This window comes from Rana temporaria, chromosome 4, assembly GCF_905171775.1.
Source record: "Rana temporaria chromosome 4, aRanTem1.1, whole genome shotgun sequence".
Classification (NCBI taxonomy): domain Eukaryota; kingdom Metazoa; phylum Chordata; class Amphibia; order Anura; family Ranidae; genus Rana; species Rana temporaria.
This window is the reverse complement of record NC_053492.1, coordinates 198,122,918-198,142,983: the sequence shown is the minus strand read 5'-3', so window position 1 is coordinate 198,142,983 and position 20,066 is coordinate 198,122,918. Positions and strand designations below refer to the sequence as shown.

The 20,066-nt window shown below is 37.7% G+C and overlaps 1 protein-coding gene across 21 annotated transcripts in view; it reads right to left on the bottom strand.

Moving 5' to 3' along the window:
* Positions 1–20,066, bottom strand: part of LOC120936883 (mucin-4-like) — a 162,004-nt gene that overhangs the window by 32,211 nt on the left and 109,727 nt on the right. For 7 of the 21 annotated variants that reach the window (XM_040349628.1, XM_040349631.1, XM_040349630.1 and 4 more), the window contains 8 exons: positions 19,585–19,704; positions 16,398–16,517; positions 13,151–13,270; positions 11,592–11,711; positions 10,044–10,163; positions 6,615–6,734; positions 3,516–3,635; positions 919–1,038 (listed from right to left, as the gene is read on the bottom strand). In XM_040349628.1, the coding sequence (XP_040205562.1) occupies positions 919–1,038; positions 3,516–3,635; positions 6,615–6,734; positions 10,044–10,163; positions 11,592–11,711; positions 13,151–13,270; positions 16,398–16,517; positions 19,585–19,704 (960 nt within the window). The remainder of the gene's footprint in view (positions 1–918; positions 1,039–3,515; positions 3,636–6,614; positions 6,735–10,043; positions 10,164–11,591; positions 11,712–13,150; positions 13,271–16,397; positions 16,518–19,584; positions 19,705–20,066) is intronic. The other 14 variants (XM_040349632.1, XM_040349641.1, XM_040349646.1 and 11 more) reach the window with 11 other exon arrangements.

The following is a 20,066-nucleotide window of genomic DNA, read 5'->3' as shown; positions in this document are numbered from 1 at the left end:
GTACTTGCCAAATATGCTGCAGAAATCTCCCTCCACTAAATCTGTCTGCAGCCATTTTAACTGTGGGCAGCTAAAGCTGCTGTCTGTTCACTTCCTGGATTTTTACACAGACACACACCTCCAGCTCTGCAACTTTCATTGGCCCTCTTATGACTCACTCCCCTCTTTTCCTGGCAAACTCTCACGAGAGTAAGAGAGAGAGAGAGAGAGAGAGCTGTGCAGGATGTCATAAGCCTAGGCTAATTACCAGACAAGAAACAGGAAGTGGGCTGTATAAGGTATTCACTGGCAGAAAAAATGTTTTACTATCCAAAGTTAAAACAACAAGGGCAGAAGATTTAATAGATGGAAAGTTGAAAAAAAATCACTGAAGGTCCACTTTAAAGATACATTTATTGTGAGCAAATTGGCTCTGATGAAGAGCATGCACCCAGGATCGGTTAAGTGTACCGTGCCCGGGACTACTTCAAAGAAGCCATCCCAGGCAGGGTTCAAACTCTCTATAAAAACTGTATACAGAAGAATGGATCTGGTTAGCAGGAGTGATGATGTAAGTGTGTCCGGGACCTCTTGTCTAGTGTGAGTGTACACAAGAGAGGGAGTAGGGAGGGGGAACTGGTGAACTCAGGTTTGGTTCACTTAAACCCGTCCCAGTGTGAGCGCATTCTAAGAGACTTTAAGAACCAATTAAAAAACATAATTTTCCTACTTCCAGCTTCCCCTCTACCTGATTTTAACCCTTTGGATCAATGAGTCTTTCAGTAGAAGTTTTTTTACAGTGGATAACATTTTATGTCAAAAGATAAATCGGTATGTAATACAAGCAAGATTAATCCATAATGAAACATTTATACTTTATATTGTTTTCTGAACCCTAGTCACTCTTACTAACATAAGGAACTGATTTATCTAAGTTACCTGTGAATCCATATTTGCAGGAGCAGCTGTAACTGCCATATGTGTTAATACAGTTGGCGTTTGCTGAACAGGAATTGTTTCCCTGGCACTCATTAATATCAGTGCATGTGACTCCATCACCTTGTTAGAGAAAACATTTACAATTAAAAACAAATACAGTTTATTTTTTTAAAGTTTTTTTTTTTTTTTTTGGGGGGGGGGGGGGTCCACACACATCAGTAATGTTACACTTTATCTGTGTGAAGAAAAATGTATACTTTATCTCCATGATTAAACACTGCTCAACTACATATTTGCGGAGCACATATCGTATATGTAAAGGTTAGTGATGAAATGTATTTCTTTGTGTTTTTTTGCATTTTTAATACCTTTCTTTGATATGGGGAATTGCTAACCATAGTCCTGTGCCTGCCAATAACCCTGATTTACTAAAACATTACATCATGTCAAATTTCAAAATGAATTTTCACTTAGAAAACTAAATTTTTCCATATCTTAGTGAATAAGGTGAAACAAAGTGAAAATTTCCTTTGTACACGCCCAATGATACACAAGGGAAATAAAAAAAACAGGCCTTTTACTTCATAATTGGTTAATTGAAGTCAGCTCATTTACTAAGTAAAGTGAAAAAAATCAGGAAAAGTCACTTTGATTAGTGAATGGGGTGACATTCTTTAATTTTCCCTGCACATGTATTTTTGTAAAGTAAGTTTTCACTTTGCTTTACTATTTTGCAAAATGAAGATTCACTTTGAAGGTAAACATGTTCTACTCTTTTAGTAAGTCAATTGCAGTGTACCTTTGACCAGTTTCTTCACTATGGCATGATTATTTATAGCACTGGTCATATAAAACAGTTTTTCCTTGTTACCTAAAAAATTTTTTCCTGGTTCCAACTTAAAGGGGTTGTAAAGGCAGAAGTTTTTTTTATCTTAATGCACTAAGATAAAAAAACGTCTGAGTGCAACAGCCCCCCTCAGCCCCCTAATACTTACCTGAGCCCCATCTCTATCCAGTGATGTGCATTAGTCCCTTGGTTGTCTGGAACTCTCCCTCCTGATTGGCTAAGACACAGCAGCGGTGCCATTGACTCCTGCTGCTGTCAATCAAATTCAGTTAGCTAATCAAGAGAGAGAGGGGGTGAGGCCGAACTGAAGCTCTGTGTTTGAACGGACACATGCAGGTTGGCTCAGGAGCCCCCATAGCAAGCTGCTTGCTGTGGGGTCACTAGACAGGAGGGAGGGGCCAGGAGCGTCAAAGAGGACCCAAGAAGAGGAGGATCCGGGCAACTCTGTGCAAAACCAACTGCACAGAGCAGTTAAGTATTACATGTTTGTTATTTAAAAAAAAAATGAGACATTACAATAATGTCATTTACATAATTGGTAAGAGAAATAGAAACACGCAGGAACAAAATGTTAAAAATCTCCATGGTGTCTATTTACATTTTCTTTTATATAAATCACTGGATAAATGACACAAGCATTCACTCAGTTGGCATGAATTCTGACCATATCTTGCTTAATGCAATCATTTCCTATGTAACTTCTAGTGGCCATAATGCAGTATTTTTCCTGATTGAGGTATTTCAGGAAAATACAAAATTTTTGCTATTAGATGAAGCTGGTAATCATGGGAAATTAACATTTTAGGCAAAATACATTCCGAATTTAGGAAGAGTGAAAGCTTGTAACATTCGTTCAGCAAATTTCTTTTAATGGACCCCTATGTGTTTTCTGACCCTTTACAGTATGTGTTTACATTGAAACCTCAGACCTGTATGTTATTCAAAGATTTTGCAGAGATAGAAATCAGAAGACTCCTTGCTACTTTAAGCAAATTATAATAAACATAACCTTATTGCATAAAAAAGCTTGTATGGGTAAGAGTTTGGGTGTATATGATTGGTTTACCAAAGTTATTTTACAGATTTGACAGTTTTAGATCAGATATTACTAAATGATGTCATTAAATCATGTTATCTTATTTTGGCCAATCACATTATGGTAGCTAAAGACTGAGAAGAGTGGCAATTTAAGGCATGCTAAGAGAAATAGAAGGTAACTAAAGGTAGTTAAAGATAGGTTAATTGTGAGCAAATTGGCTTGGATGAAGAGCCTGCACCAAGGATTAGTTAAGTGTGCCGTGCCCGGGACTACTTGGAAGAAGTCACCCCAGGTACGGTTCATTAGTAGTCTGGAACTGTTTGCTGCAATGTAAGTGCAAACCATGCCAGACCACATAAATTTCCATAAAAACTGTATACAGAAGCATGGATCTGGTTAGCAGAAGTGAAGATGTAAGTGTGTCCGGGACTACTTGTATAATGTGAGTGTAAACATGCGGGCGACTAGGGAGGGGGAACAAGTGAACCAATTTAAAAACATAATTTTCCTACTTCCAGGTTTTCCAGCTTCCCCTCTACCTGATTTTAACCCTTTGGATCAAATAATTTTGAGCCTTTTTAGTATTTCAGTAGAATTTGTGTACAGTGGATACAATTTTATGTAAAAAGATAAATCAGTATAAAACACACTCGATCATTAAACATTCATACTTTATATTGTTTTCTGACCACTAGTCATTATCTAAATTACCTGTGAATCCAACCTTGCAGGAGCAGCTGTAACTGCCAGGTGTGTTAGTACAGGTGGCATTTGCTGAACAGGAATTGTTGCCCTGGCACTCATCGATATCAGTGCATGTGACTCCATTGCCTTGTTAGAGAAAACATTTACAATTAAAAAAAATACAGTTTATTTGGTAAAATTTTTTCTTTTTTCTGCTGCCAGGACCACTTTTATCAGATGCTGATTCGCCCGCTGTATAAAAAATACCAGGGTTATGACAGATAGCTGCTGCCATAAGCCCGGTATTTAATGTCAAAATAATGACGCATATATACAGTGGGCAGTCCGCAAGTGGTTCATTTTCCTTGCATATGTCTGGGTATTTTTGTCAGTTTAAGTCAGTTTTCACTTTGCTTCCCCTTATATACTACTTGCAAAATGAAAATTCACTTTGATGGTGAACACATTCTACTCTTTTAGTACATCAATCCCAGTGTGCCTTTGACCAATTTTTCCACTATACTTTAATTATTATTGTTATCTAAATTAATTTTTTTCCTGGTTCCAACTTAAGCAGCACATACAGAATTGGGGAGAGGAATTGAAATACATGGGAACAAAACGTCAGAAATCTCCATTTGGGTCTATTTATATATATATATATAAAAAAATCACTAGATAAAGGATACAAGCATGTGCCTATTTGTCATGAATTCTGACCATATATTGCTTAATGCAATAATTTCCTATGCAACCTCTAGTGGCCATAATGCAAGGAAAATACCATATTTTTGCCATTAGATAAAGCTGGCAATCATAGGAAATTCACAAATTAGCCAAAATACAGTCAGAATTTCTGAAGACTGAGTGAAAGCTTGTAACATTCGTCCAGAAAATTTCTTATAATGGACCCCTATGTGTTTTCTGACCATTTACAGTATGTGTTTACATTGAACATCACACCTGTATGTTACTCGGCTGAAGACTTTGCAGACATAGAAAGCAGAAGACCCCTTGCTATTTGAAGCAAATTATAATAAACATAACCTTATTGCATAAAAAAGCCTGCATGTCTATGGCCTCGTACACACGACCGAGGAACTCGGGGGGCGAAACAAATCGTTTTCCTCGTCGAGTTCTTGTTAGGCTTGTCGAGGAAATCGACAAGCCAATTTTCTCCATTCCCGTCGAGGAAAAAGAGAACATGCTCTCTTTTTGGCTCGTCGAGTTCCTTGACAGTTTCCTCGCTGAAAAATGTACACACGATCGGTTTCCTCGGCAAAAAAAATCTCCCACCAAGTTTCTTGATGGATTCTGCCGAGGAAACCGGTCGTGCGTACATTTTTCAGCGAGGAAACTGTCGAGGAACTCTGCTCTCCTGTCTCTTCTCTGTCCTATCTCACCCCTCCCTCCCTGCTTGTCAGCTCTGTCGTATCTCAACCCCCCCCCCTCTGCTGCTGCTAACTTGGTAATAATCACGCAATCCCCTGGCTTTCATAATACTAAGTATCCTGTATATGCACATTATTAAAAAAAATCCATTCTATACCCGATTTAATAGCGCCGCTCTGCGCTCACATGACCGGCTGGCTCCTTCCTCTCCTACTCCCAACAGACTCCCTTCCACTGTACCTGTCATACTGTGAGAGAGGCGAGACGGCTGGTCACGTGAGCACCGAGCAGCGCTAATAAATAGGGTATAGAATGGCACATGTACAGGACACGTATTATGAAAAACCAGGGATTTGCGTGATTTTTACTAAGTGAGTTTCCAAACAATTTCATGCATGCTAGGACAGATAGAAGGTAACTAACGGTAGTTAAAGACAGATTTATTGTGAGCAAACTAGCTCTGATGAAGAGCATGCAGCCAGGATCGGTTAAGTGTACCATGTCCAGGACCACTTGGAGGAGGTGGTCCCAGGCAGGGTTCATTTGTGGTCTGTAACTGTTTGCTATGTGTAAGTATAACCCATGCCAGATCACATAACTCTCCATAAAAACTTTATGCAGAAGCATGGATCACTGGTCTGATTAGCACAACTTATCTAGTGTGATTGTAGACAAATGGGGGAGTAGGGAGGGGAAGCAGATAAACTTGGGTATGGTTCACTGTCTTAAACCATTCCCAGTGTGAACGCATTCTAAGAGAATTTAAGAGGCAATTTAAAAACACAAATTTTCCTACTTCCAGCTTCTCCTCTACCTGATCTTAACCTTTTGCATCAAACTGTGAGTCTTTCAGTAGAATTTTTGTACAATGGATAACATTTTATGTAAAATTATACATGCAGTCCCTGAGTTACGAACATCCGAGTTACGAACACCGGAGTTACTTATGAACGGCCTCAAAATGTCAGCCACTTGTGCTCCATGCTGGTCCTGAATAGCTCCGAGCACCTCCGGACACCTCCCACACTGCAGTACTACATGTACTGCATGTCCAGAACAGCCCCAGAAAACATAGCAAGCTCCCGGAACATCCCACATCCATGCTCAGGCAGAAGTTATACATACTAATGCAGGGTTCCAACCGGAAGTTACACTTACAAATGCAGGGTTCTGACTGGAAGTTACACTTACAAATGCAGGGTTCCGACCGGAAGTTACACTTACAAATGCAGGGTTCCGACCAGAAGTTACACTTACAAATTCCACTTAGGAACAAACCTACAGTCCTTAATGTGTTCGTAACTCGGGGACTGCCTGTAAATCGGTATATAATACAAGCAAGATTAATCCATAATGAAACATTTATACTTTATATTGTTCTCTGAACACTGGTCACTCGTACTAACATAAGACCTGAATTATCTAAGTAACCTGTGAATCCATCTTTGCAGGAGCATCTGTAACTGCCATATGTGTTAATACAGTTGGCGTTTGCTGAACAGGAATTGTTGCCCTGGCACTCATTAATATCAGCTTCCCCTCTACCTGATTTTAGCCCTTTGGATCAATGAGTCTTTCAGTAGAATTTTTTTACAGTGGATAACATTTTATGTCAAAAGATAAATCGGTATATAACACAAGCAAGATTAATCCATAATGAAACATTTATACTTTATATTGTTTTCTGAACACTAGTCACTCGTACTAACATAAGAACTGATTTATCTAAGTTACCTGTGAATCCATATTTGCAGGAGCAGCTGTAACTGCCATATGTGTTAATACAGTTGGCGTTTGCTGAACAGGGATTGTTGCTCTGGCACTCATTAATATCAGTGCATGTGACTCCATCACCTTGTTAGAGAAAACATTTACAATTAAAAACAAATACAGTTTATTTTTTTAACGTTTTTTTTTTGGGGGGGGGGGGGGGTCCACACACACATCAGTAATGTTACACTTTATCTCTGTGAAGAAAAATGTATACTTTATCTCTATGATTAAACACTGCTCAACTACATCTTTGCGGAGCACATATCGTATATGTAAAGGTTAGTGATGAAATGCTTTTCTTTGTGTTTTTTTTTTGCATTTTTAATACCTTTTTTTGATCTGGGGAATTGCTAACCATAGTCCTGTGCCTGCCAATAACCCTGATTTACTAAAACATTACATCATGTCAAATTTCAAAATGAATTTTCATTTAGAAAACTAAATGTTGCCATATCTTAGTGAATAAGGTGAAACAAAGTGAAAATTTCCTTTGTACACGCCCAATGATACACAAGGCCTTTTACATAATTGGTTAATTGAAATAAGCTCATTTACTAAGTAAAGTGAAAACAAATCAGGAAAAGTCACTTTGATTAGTGAATGGGGTGACATTCTTTAATTTTCCCTGCACATGTATTTTTGTAAAGTAAGTTTTCACTTTGCTTTACTATTTTTCAAAATGAAGATTCACTTTGAAGGTAAACATGTTCTACTCTTTTAGTAAGTCAATCGCAGTGTACCTTTGACCGGTTTCTTCACTATGGCATGATTATTTATAGCACTGGTCATATAAAACAGTTTTCCTTGTTACCTAAAACACTTTTTTCCTGGTTCCAACTTAAAGGGGTTGTAAAGGCAGAAGTTTTTTTTTTTATCTTAATGCACTAAGATAAAAAAACGTCTGAGTGCAACAGCCCCCCTCAGCCCCCTAATACTTACCTGAGCCCCATCTCTATCCAGTGATGTGCATGAGTCCCTTGGCTGTCTGGAACTCTCCCTCCTGATTGGCTAAGACACAGCAGCGGTGCCATTGACTCCTGCTGCTGTCAATCAAATTCAGTTAGCTAATCAAGAGAGAGAGGGGGTGAGGCCGAACTGAAGCTCTGTGTTTGAACGGACACATGCAGGTTGGCTCAGGGGCCCCCATAGCAAGCTGCTTGCTGTGGGGTCACTAGACAGGAGGAAGGGGCCAGGAAAAAAAAAATAGACATTACAATAACTTTCAAGCACATTTACATAATTGGTAAGAGAAATAGAAACACGCAGGAACAAAATTTTAAAAATCTCCATGGTGTCTATTTAAAAATTTTTTTATGAATCACTATATAAAGGACACAAGCATTCACTCAGTTGGCATGAATTCTGACCATATCTTGCTTAATGCAATCATTCCCTATGTAACTTCTAGTGGCCATAATGCAGTATTTTTCCTGATTGAGGTATTTCAGGAAAATACCAAATTTTTGCTATTAGATGAAGCTGGTAATCATAGGAAATTAACATTTTAGGCAAAATACATTCACAATTTAGGAAGAGTGAAAGCTTGTAACATTCGTTCAGCAAATTTCTTTTAATGGACCCCTATGTGTTTTCTGACCCTTTACAGTATGTGTTTACATTGAAACCTCAGACCTGTATGTTATTCAAAGATTTTGCAGAGATAGAAATCAGAAGACTCCTTGCTACTTTAAGCAAATTATAATAAACATAACCTTATTGCATAAAAAAGCTTGTATGGGTAAGAGTTTGGGTGTATATGATTGGTAGATATGTGCATTCCCGTTCGTACGAATGTTATTTTCGTATGAAAATTTTCATTTTCGTACCCGCAGAATAATGTGTACATACGAAAAAAAATTAAATCACCAAAATACGAAAACTACGGGATTACGAATGAGCCGCATAACAATCCATTTTCTGTTCGTATGTTCATATGACATCTATAACAAAAGATTTGCATTCTGTATTCTGAATTCCTTTTTTCTGTTCGTAATTTGGTTTCAAAATACAGAATGAAAATCTTTTGTTATAGATGTCATATGAACATACGAACAGAAAAAGGATTCAAACAAAATACAGAATGAAAATCTTTTGTTATAGATGTCATTTTCGTTTTTGTGAATGGGCAGTGAGTTTAGTTAGTGAAGCAGCTTCTCTTTTGTGCTGAGTACAGTAGTACAGTAAAGCCAAATAAACTTTTCTGTGGATTTTCGTCTGAAGGGAGATCAGTTGGCCAGACTTTTGAACCTAGAACCCAAAAATGGTTTTCTGATGGAGTTTAAAAACGAACGAACGTTCGGTAAAACGATAGTTTTTATGTTTGTTGTTAAAAAAGTCTGACCAAGTGTATGGGGCTTAACAATAGTTAATATGGATGAGCCGCGTGTTGAAAGTGCCGTGAATCCCGCAATATATTTACGAAAGTACAAAATGACGAAAATTCACGAAAATTATTGTCTAACAAGTAACGAACATGAATTAAACAGAATAACGAACCATCCCGCGTGTACGAAAATAAAACGGTAACCAAAATACGAAATGATCGGAATACGAAAAAATCGTGTCGTCCGAAAAACGAACGGGAACGAACAGGAAAACGGGCGTCTTATGAAAAAAACGAACGGAAACGAACCTACGGAACGATACGAAACGGAACAAAAAAAAAACAAATATTTTTTCTGTGCACATGTCTAATGATTGGTTTACCAAAGTTATTTTACAGATTTGACAGTTTTAGATCAGATATTACTAAATGATGTCATTACATCATGTTATCTTATTTTAGCCAATCACATTATGGTAGTTAAAGACTGAGAAGAGTGGCAATTTAAGGCATGCTAAGAGAAATAGAAGGTAACTAAAGGTAGTTAAAGATAGGTTAATTGTGAGCAAATTGGCTTGGATGAAGAGCCTGCACCAAAGATTAGTTAAGTGTGCCGTGCCCGGGACTACTTGGAAGAAGTCACCCCAGGTACGGTTCATTAGTAGTCTGGAACTGTTTGCTGCAATGTAAGTGCAAACCATGCCAGACCACATACATTTCCATAAAAACTGTATACAGAAGCATGGATCTGGTTAGCAGGAGTGAAGATGTAAGTGTGTCCGGGACTACTTGTATAATGTGAGTGTAAACAAGCGGGGGACTAGGGAGGGGGAACAAGTGAACCAATTTAAAAACATAATTTTCCTACTTCCAGGTTTTCCAGCTTCCCCTCTACCTGATTTTAACCCTTTGGATCAAATAATTTTGAGCCTTTTTAGTTTTTCAGTAGAATTTGTGTACAGTGGATACAATTTTATGTAAAAAGATAAATCTGTATAAAATACACTCGATCATTAAACATTCATACTTTATATTGTTTTCTGACCACTAGTCATTATCTAAGTTACCTGTGAATCCAACCTTGCAGGAGCAGCTGTAACTGCCAGGTGTGTTAGTACAGGTGGCATTTGCTGAACAGGAATTGTTGCCCTGGCACTCATCAATATCAGTGCATGTGACTCCATTGCCTTGTTAGAGAAAAAATTTACAATTAAAACAAAATACAGTTTATTTGGTAAACGTTTTTTTTTCTGCTGCCAGGACCACTTTTATCAGACGCTGATTCGCCCGTTGTATAAAAAATACCAGGGTTATGGCAGATAGCTGCTGCCATAAGCCTGGTATTTAACGTCAAAATAATGACGCATATATACAGTGGGCAGTCCGGAAGTGGTTCATTTTCCTTGCATATGTCTGGGTATTTTTGTCAGTTTAAGTCAGTTTTCACTTTGCTTCCCCTTATATACTACTTTGCAAAATGAAAATTCACTTTGATGGTGAACACATTCTACACTTTTAGTACATCAAACCCAGTGTGGCTTTGACCAATTTTTCCACTATCCTATAATTATTATTGTTATCTAAATTAATTTTTTTCCTGGTTCCAACTTAAGCAGCACATACAGAATTGGGGAGAGGAATTGAAATACATGGGAACAAAACGTCAGAAATCTCCATTTGGGTCTATTTATATATATATATACAAAAAATCACTAGATAAAGGATACAATCATGTGCCTATTTGTCATGAATTCTGACCATATATTGCTTAATGCAATCATTTCCTATGCAACCTCTAGTGGCCATAATGCAAGGAAAATACCATATTTTTGCCATTAGATAAAGCTGGCAATCATAGGAAATTCACAAATTAGCCAAAATACAGTCAGAATTTCTGAAGACTGAGTGAAAGCTTGTAACATTTGTCCAGAAAATTTCTTATAATGGACCCCTATGTGTTTTCTGACCATTTACAGTATGTGTTTACATTGAACATCACACCTGTATGTTACTCGGTTGAAGACTTGCCATTTGAAGCAAATTATAATAAACATAACCTAATTGCATAAAAAAAAGCCTGCATGTCTATGAGTTTGGGTGTATATGACTCATGATTGGTTTACCAATGTAATTTTATAGATTTGACAGTTTTATACGAGATATTACTAAATAAGATCATTAAATCATGTCATCTTATTTTGGCCTATCATATTATGGTATCTAGAGAGGAGTGTTTGTTCACCTAAAAAATAAAAATACAAATTGATCCTTCTCCGTTAAAGCATGCTATACAGCACAGTGCTTGTGCTGTGTAATTTTGCCCCCGTTAACACCTGAAATACCTTGCTGATCCTGCATGGCTATACCCTCCCCCCGTAAACTGACCATGGTTTATCATGGCTGCTGAGTCCTGACACCGTGCTCAGTTTATGTGCCTTTGTCATCCGCAGCTCTCCTGTCTCTCATCTGTCCTATCTCACTCCTCCCTCCCTGCTTGTCAGCTCTGTCGTATCTCACAATTTTATGTAAAAAGATAAATCCGTATAAAATACACTCGATCATTAAACATTCATACTTTATATTGTTTTCTGACCACTAGTCATTATCTAAATTACCTGTGAATCCAACCTTGCAGGAGCAGCTATAACTGCCAGGTGTGTTAGTACAGGTGGCATTTGCTGAACAGGTATTGTTGCCCTGGCACTCATCAATATCAGTGCATGTGAATCCATTGCCTTGTTAGAGAAAACATTTACAATTAAAAAAAATACAGTTTATTTGGTAAAAGTTTTTTTTTTCTGCTGCCAGGACCACTTTTATCAGATGCTGATTCGCCCGTTGTATACAAAATACCAGGGTTATGGCAGATAGCTGCTGCCATGAACCTGTTATTTAACGTCAAAATAATGACGCATATATACAGTGGGCAGTCCGGAAGTAGTTAGATTTCCCTGCATATGTCTGGGTATTTTTGTCAGTTTAAGTCAGTTTTCACTTTGCTTCCCCTTATATACTACTTTGCAAAATGAAAATTCACTTTGATGGTGAACACATTCTACTCTTTTAGTACATCAATCCCAGTGTGCCTTTAACCAATTCCTCCACTATCCTATAATTATTATTGTTATCTAAATTACATTTTTTCCTGGTTCCACATACAGAATTGGGGAGAGAAAAAAATATATATATATATATATATATATATATATATATATATATATATATATATATATATATATATTCACTAGAAAAAGGATACAAGCATTTTCCTATTTGTCATGAATTCTGACCATATATTGCTTAATGCAATAATTTCCTATGCAACCTCTAGTGGCCATAATGCAAGGAAAATACCATATTTTTGCCATTAGATAAAGCTGGCAATCATAGGAAATTCACAAATTAGCCAAAATACAGTCAGAATTTCTGAAGACTGAGTGAAAGCTTGTAACATTCGTCCAGAAAATTTCTTATAATGGACCCCTATGTGTTTTCTGACCATTTACAGTATGTGTTTACATTGAACATCACACCTGTATGTTACTCGGCTGAAGACTTTGCAGACATAGAAAGCAGAAGACCCCTTGTCATTTGAAGCAAATTATAATAAACATAACCTTATTGCATAAAAAAAGCCTGCATGTCTATGAGTTTGGGTGTATATGACTCATGATTGGTTTACCAATGAAATTTTATAGATTTGACAGTTTTATACAAGATATTACTAAATAAGATCATTAAATCATGTCATCTTATTTTGGCCTATCATATTATGGTATCTAGAGAGGAGTGTTTGTTCACCTAAAAAATAAAAATACAAATGGATCATTCTCCGTTAAAGCATGCTATACAGCACAGTGCTTGTGCTGTGTAGTTTTGCCCCCGTTAACACCTGAAATACCTTGCTGATCCTGCATGGCTATACCCTCCCCCCATAAACTGACCATGGTTTATCATGGCTGCTGAGTCCTGACACCGTGCTCAGTTTATGTGCCTTTGTCATCCGCAGCTCTCCTGTCTCTCATCTGTCCTATCTCACTCCTCCCTCCCTGCTTGTCAGCTCTGTCGTATCTCACTATTATATGTAAAAAGATAAATCCGTATAAAACACACTCGATCATTAAACATTCATACTTTATATTGTTTTCTGACCACTAGTCATTATCTAAATTACCTGTGAATCCAACCGTGCAGGAGCAGCTGTAACTGCCAGGTGTGTTAGTACAGGTGGCATTTGCTGAACAGGTATTGTTGCCCTGGCACTCATCAATATCAGTGCATGTGAATCCGTTGCCTTGTTAGAGAAAACATTTACAATTAAAAAAAAAATACAGTTTATTTGGTAAAAGTTTTTATTTTTTCTGCTGCCAGGACCACTTTTATCAGATGCTGATTCGCCCGTTGTATAAAAAATACCAGGGTTATGGCAGATAGCTGCTGCCATAAACCCGGTATTTAACGTCAAAATAATGACGCATATATACAGTGGGCAGTCCGGAAGTAGTTAGATTTCCTTGCATATGTCTGTGTATTTTTGTCAGTTTAAGTCAGTTTTCACTTTGCTTCCCCTTATATACTACTTTGCAAAATGAAAATTCACTTTGATGGTGAACACATTCTACTCTTTTAGTACATCAATCCCAGTGTGCCTTTAACCAATTTCTCCACTATCCTATAATTATTATTGTTATCTAAATTAAATTTTTCCTGGTTCCACATACATAATTGGGGAGAGGAATTGAAATACATGGGAACAAAATGTCACAAATCTCCATTTGGGTCTATTTATATATATATATATATATATATATATATATATATATATATATATATATATATATATATTCACTAGATAAAGGATACAAGCATTTTCCTATTTGTCATGAATTCTGACCATATATTGCTTAACCTCCCTAGCGGTATGATTCTTTCAGAAAAAACATGCTGAAAGCGGTACCATTATTTGCAAGGAAATTTGTCGTTTTATATTGTAGGTCTGTCATTTTTAGAAATAACTCACTTAAATCTGACCAAACAAGATTCTAATAGGCATCCCGGGTATGACATTTTTTTAAAAACAAAATTATAAATTATAATATAATAAATAATTATAAATAATTATAACAAATAATAATATAATTATAATAAAAATTATTCAATAATGTAATCAAATCAAAATCACTGAAATTTGCTCAGTTGCAGAATTGTTGCTGTCATTATTTTTTTTTTTTTATGACGAATTTCCCCACAAATGGCTATCGCACAATTCTGCAAGTGATTATAATTTATTATCGTTGTTTTTTAGCTGATCTAAAACTATTTTTGACATAAAGGGACACTTTTGGTTGCTATGGACAATCTACAGTTTGCAGGGAGAAAGAAACGTTTTTATTATATAAAATGACATGCATGACACAGGACAGACCACTAGGGACAAGGGGTGTGTGTTTTTTTTACATACAGTACTGTAATCTATAAGATTACAGTATACTGTATGTAAAGTGTTTGTTTACTTTTTTGAATTTGGCGCCGTTCTCCGTCCCCGTGCGTCGTAACGTCGCAGGGAACGGAGATCGGCGGCACAGGAGGACGCTGTGTGAATTGAGCAAGGTCCCGCTCGCTCACACAGCGCGGTGGCATCGCTGGATCCAGGGACAAGGTAAGTAAACCATGCCTGTGGATCTAGCGAGGCAAGCCCGAGTCTGACTCGGGGTTACCGCTCGCAGCAGGAAAATCTAACCCCGAGTCAGACTCGGGAATACCGCCAGGCAGGTTAATGCAATAATTTCCTATGCAACCTCTAGTGGTCATAATGCAAGGAAAATACCATATTTTTGCCATTAGATAAAGCTGGCAATCATAGGAAATTCACAAATTAGCCAAAATACAGTCAGAATTTCTGAAGACTGAGTGAAAGCTTGTAACATTCGTCCAGAAAATTTCTTATAATGGACCCCTATGTGTTTTCTGACCATTTACAGTATGTGTTTACATTGAACATCACACCTGTATGTTACTCGGCTGAAGACTTTGCAGACATAGAAAGCAGAAGACCCCTTGCCATTTGAAGCAAATTATAATAAACATAACTTTATTGCATAAAAAGGCTTGTATGGGTAAGAGTTCACGTGTATATGATTGGTTTACCAAAGTTATTTTACAGATTTGACAGTTTTATATCAGATATTACTAAATGATGTCATTAAATCATGTTATCTTATTTTGGCCAATCACATTATGGTAGCTAAAGACTGAGAAGAGTGGCAATTTAAGGCATGCTAGGAGAAATAGAAGGTAACTAAAGGTAGTTAAAGATAGGTTAATTGTGAGCAAATTGGCTTGGATGAAGAGCCTGCACCAAGGATTAGTTAAAGCGGAGTTCAGGCCACAATTTCACTTTTTATATATAAATACCCCTGTACACAAGCTTAATGTATTCTAGTAAATTTAGTCTGTAAACTAAGGTCCATTTTGATAGGTGGTTACAGCATTTAGACACTTTATAAAATAGAAATTGACTGGGGCCATCTTAAGTATGGGCATCATGAAGCCAGACTGTATGACTTCCTGGATTTCAGCCTTGCAGATCTCGCACATGCTCAGTGCTGCACAAGCAATGTAATAGTTTTCAGATCAGGTTTCAGCACCTGTACTGTCCAAGTCACATGATTATGGAGACTGGGGAGTGCACAGACTCCTGGAAAGTTACACCCACTACATTCCCAGGAGTCTATGCGGTGAAGCTTAAGAACCTAGGTGCAGGAAGAGGGAAGATTAACTATTCTGCCTAGCAACAACACTTTGAAGGCATCTAAAAAAAAATGTTTTTTCTTAAAGGACTAATGACATTTTTTTTAAACTACTGATGTAATGTTATATTTATGGGTGGAACTCCACTTTAAGTGTGCCGTGGCTGAGACTACTTGGAAGAAGTCACCCCAGGTACGGTTCATTAGTAGTCTGGAACTGTTTGCTGCAATGTAAGTGCAAACCATGCCAGACCACATACATTTCCATAAAAACTGTATACAGAAGCATGGATCTGGTTAGCAGGAGTGAAGATGTAAGTGTTTCCGGGACTACTTGTATAATGTGAGTGTAAACAAGCGGAGGACTAGGGAGGGGGAACAAGTGAACTCAGGTATGGTTCACCTAAACCATTCCCAGTGTGAGCGCATCCTAAGAGAATTTAAGAGCCAATTTAAAAACATAATTGTTCTACTTCCAGGCTTTCCAGCTTCCCCTCTACCTGATTTTAACCCTTTGGATCAAATAATTTTGAGCCTTTTTAGTTTTTCAGTAGAATTTGTGTACAGTGGATACAATTTTATGTAAAAAGATAAATCCCATTAAAATACACTCGATCATTAAACATTCATACTTTATATTGTTTTCTGACCACTAGTCATTATCTAAATTACCTGTGAATCCAACCTTGCAGGAGCAGCTGTAACTGCCAGGTGTGTTAGTACAGGTGGCATTTGCTGAACAGGTATTGTTGCCCTGGCACTCATCAATATCAGTGCATGTGAATCCATTGCCTTGTTAGAGAAAACATTTACAATTAAAAAAAATACAGTTTATTTGGTAAAAGTTTTTATTTTTCCTGCTGCCAGGACCACTTTTATCAGATGCTGATTCGCCCGTTGTATAAAAAATACCAGGGTTATGGCAGATAGCTGCTGCCATAAGCCCCGTATTTAACGTCAAAATAATGACGCATATATACAGTGGGCAGTCCGGAAGTAGTTAGATTTCCTTGCATATGTCTGGGTATTTTTGTCAGTTTAAGTCAGTTGCTTCCCCTTATATACTACTTTGCAAAATGAAAATTCACTTTGATGGTGAACACATTCTACTCTTTTAGTACATCAATCCCAGTGTGCCTTTAACAAATTTCTCCACTATCCTATAATTATTATTGTTATCTAAATTTAATTTTTTCCTGGTTCCACATACCGAATTGGGGAGAGGAATTGAAATACATGGGGACAAAATGTCAGAAATCTCCATTTAGGTCTATTTATTTATATACATATATATATATATATATATATATATATATATATATATATATATATATATATATATATATATATATATATATATATATATATATATATATATAAATTCACTAGATAAAGGATACAAGCATGTGCCTATTTGTCATGAATTCTGACCATATATTGCTTAATGCAATAATTTCCTATGCAACCTCTAGTGGCCATAATGCAAAGAAAATACCATATTTTTGCCATTAGATAAAGCTGGCAATCATAGGAAATTCACAAATTAGCCAAAATACAGTCAGAATTTCTGAAGACTGAGTGAAAGCTTGTAACATTCGTCCAGAAAATTTCTTATAATGGACCCCTATGTGTTTTCTGACCATTTACAGTATGTGTTTACATTGAACATCACACCTGTATGTTACTCGGCTGAAGACTTGCCATTTGAAGCAAATTATAATAAACATAACCTAATTGCATAAAAAAAAAGCCTGCATGTCTATGAGTTTGGGTGTATATGACTCATGATTGGTTTACCAATGTAATTTTATAGATTTGACAGTTTTATACGAGATATTACTAAATAAGATCATTAAATCATGTCATCTTATTTTGGCCTATCATATTATGGTATCTAGAGAGGAGTGTTTGTTCACCTAAAAAATAAAAATACAAATGGATCCTTCTCCGTTAAAGCATGCCATACAGCACAGTGCTTGTGCTGTGTAATTTTGCCCCCGTTAACACCTGAAATACCTTGCTGATCCTGCATGGCTATACCCTCCCCCCATAAACTGACCATGGTTTATCATGGCTGCTGAGTCCTGACACCGTGCTCAGTTTTCCTGTCTCTCATCTGTCCTATCTCACTCCACCCTCCCTGTTTGTCAGCTCTGTCGTATCTCACCCCCCCCCCCCCCGCTGCTGCTAACTTGGTAAAAATTACGCAATCCCCTGGCTTTCATAATACTAAGTATCCTGTATATGCACTTTATTAAAAAAAGCTGTTCTATACCCGATTTAATAGCGCCGCTCTGCACTGACATGACCGACTGGCTCCTTCCTCTCCTACTCCCAACAGACTCCCTTCCACTGTACCTGTCAGACTGTGAGAGAGGCGAGACGGCTGGTCATGTGAGCACCGAGCGGCGCTAATAAATAAGTTATAGAATGACTTTTTTTTAATAAGGCACATGTACAGGACACGTATTATGAAAACCAGGGATTTGCTTGATTTTTACTAAGTGAGTTTCCAAACACTTTCATGCATGCTAGGACAGATAGAAGGTAACTAACGGTAGTTGTAGACAGATTTATTGTGAGCAAACTAGCTCTGATGAAGAGCATGCAGCCAGGATCGGTTAAGTGTACCATGTCCAGGACCACTTGGAGGAGGTGGTCCCAGGCAGGGTTCATTTGTGGTCTGTAACTGTTTGCTACGTGTAAGTATAACCCATGCCAGACCACATAACTCTCCATAAATACTGTAAACAGAAGCATGGATCACTGATCTGGTTAGCAGGAGTGATGATGTAAGTGTGTCCAGGACAACTTATCTAGTGTGAGTGTAGACAAGTGGGGGAGTAGGGTGGGGAAACAGATGAACTTGGGTATGGTTCACTTTCTGAAATCATTCCCAGTGTGAACGCATCCTAAGAGAATTTAAGAGGCAATTTAAAAACACAAATTTTCCTACCAGCTTTACTAGCTTCTCCTCTACCTGATCTTAACCTTTTGAATCAAACTGTGAGGCCCCGTACACACAACCAGTTTCCTCGGCAGAATTCAGCTTCCGACCGAGTTTTTGGCTGAATTCTGCCGAGAAACCCGGCCGTGTGTACAATTTCGCCGAGGAAGCCGACGAGGACCTCGGCGAGGAAATCGAGAACATGTTCTCTATTTCCTCGTTGTTCTATGGGAGCTCTCGGCCCGCCGAGCTCCTCGGCGGCTTCAGGGCTGAACTGGCCGAGGAACTCGATGTGTTTGGCACGTCGAGTTCCTCGGTCGTGTGTACGGGGCCTAAGTCTTTCAGTAGAATTTTTGTACAATGCATAACATTTTATGTAAAATGATACAGGCAGTCCCGCGTTACGAACACCCGAGTTACGAAAGACTCCTACTTACGAACTGCCTCAAAATGCTGGCCACTTGTGCTCCATGCTGATCCTGGATAGCTCCGATCACCTCCGGACACATCCCACACTGCAGTACTACATGTACTGCATGGCTAGAACAGCCCCAGATTACATAGCAAGCGCCCGGAACATCCCACATCCATGCACAGGCGGAAGTTACACTTACAAATGCATCGTTCCGACCGGAAGTTACACTTACAAATGCAGGGTTCCGACCGGAAGTTACACTTACAAATGCAGGGTTCCGACTGGAAGTTACACCTACAAATGCAGGGTTCCGACTTACAAACAAATTCCACTTACAAACAAACCTACAGTCCTTAATGTGTTCGTAACTCGGGGACTGCCTGTAAATAAGTATATAATACAAGCAAGATTAATCCATAATGAAACATTCATACTTTATATTGTTTTCTGAACACTAGTCACTCGTACTAACATAAGACCTGATTTATATAACTTACCTGTGAATCCATTTTTGCAGGAGCAGCTGTAGTTGCCAGGTGTGTTAGTACAGGTGGCATTTGGTGAACAGTAATTGTTGCCCTGGCACTCATCAATATCAGTGCATGTGACTCCATCGCCTTGTTAGAGAAAAATATTTACAATTAAAAACAAATACAGTTTTTTTGGTAAAAGTAAAACATTACATCATGTTCCATTTCAAAATTATCTTTCACTTTGAAAAGTAGATTGTATCCTATCTTAGTGAATAAGGTGAAATAAAGTGAAAATGTCCTGTGCACATGCCCAATGACGCACAGGGAAAATAAAAAAAAATGTATTTTTACTTGTTCGTGATTGGTTTATTGAAGCCAGATCATTCACTAAGCTAAGTGAAAAAATGTGAAAAATCCATTTAGATTAGTGATTGGGGCGACTTTCTTTCATTTTCTTTGCACATGTTTGGGTATTTTTGTGAAGTCCGTTTTCACTTTCCCTCCCC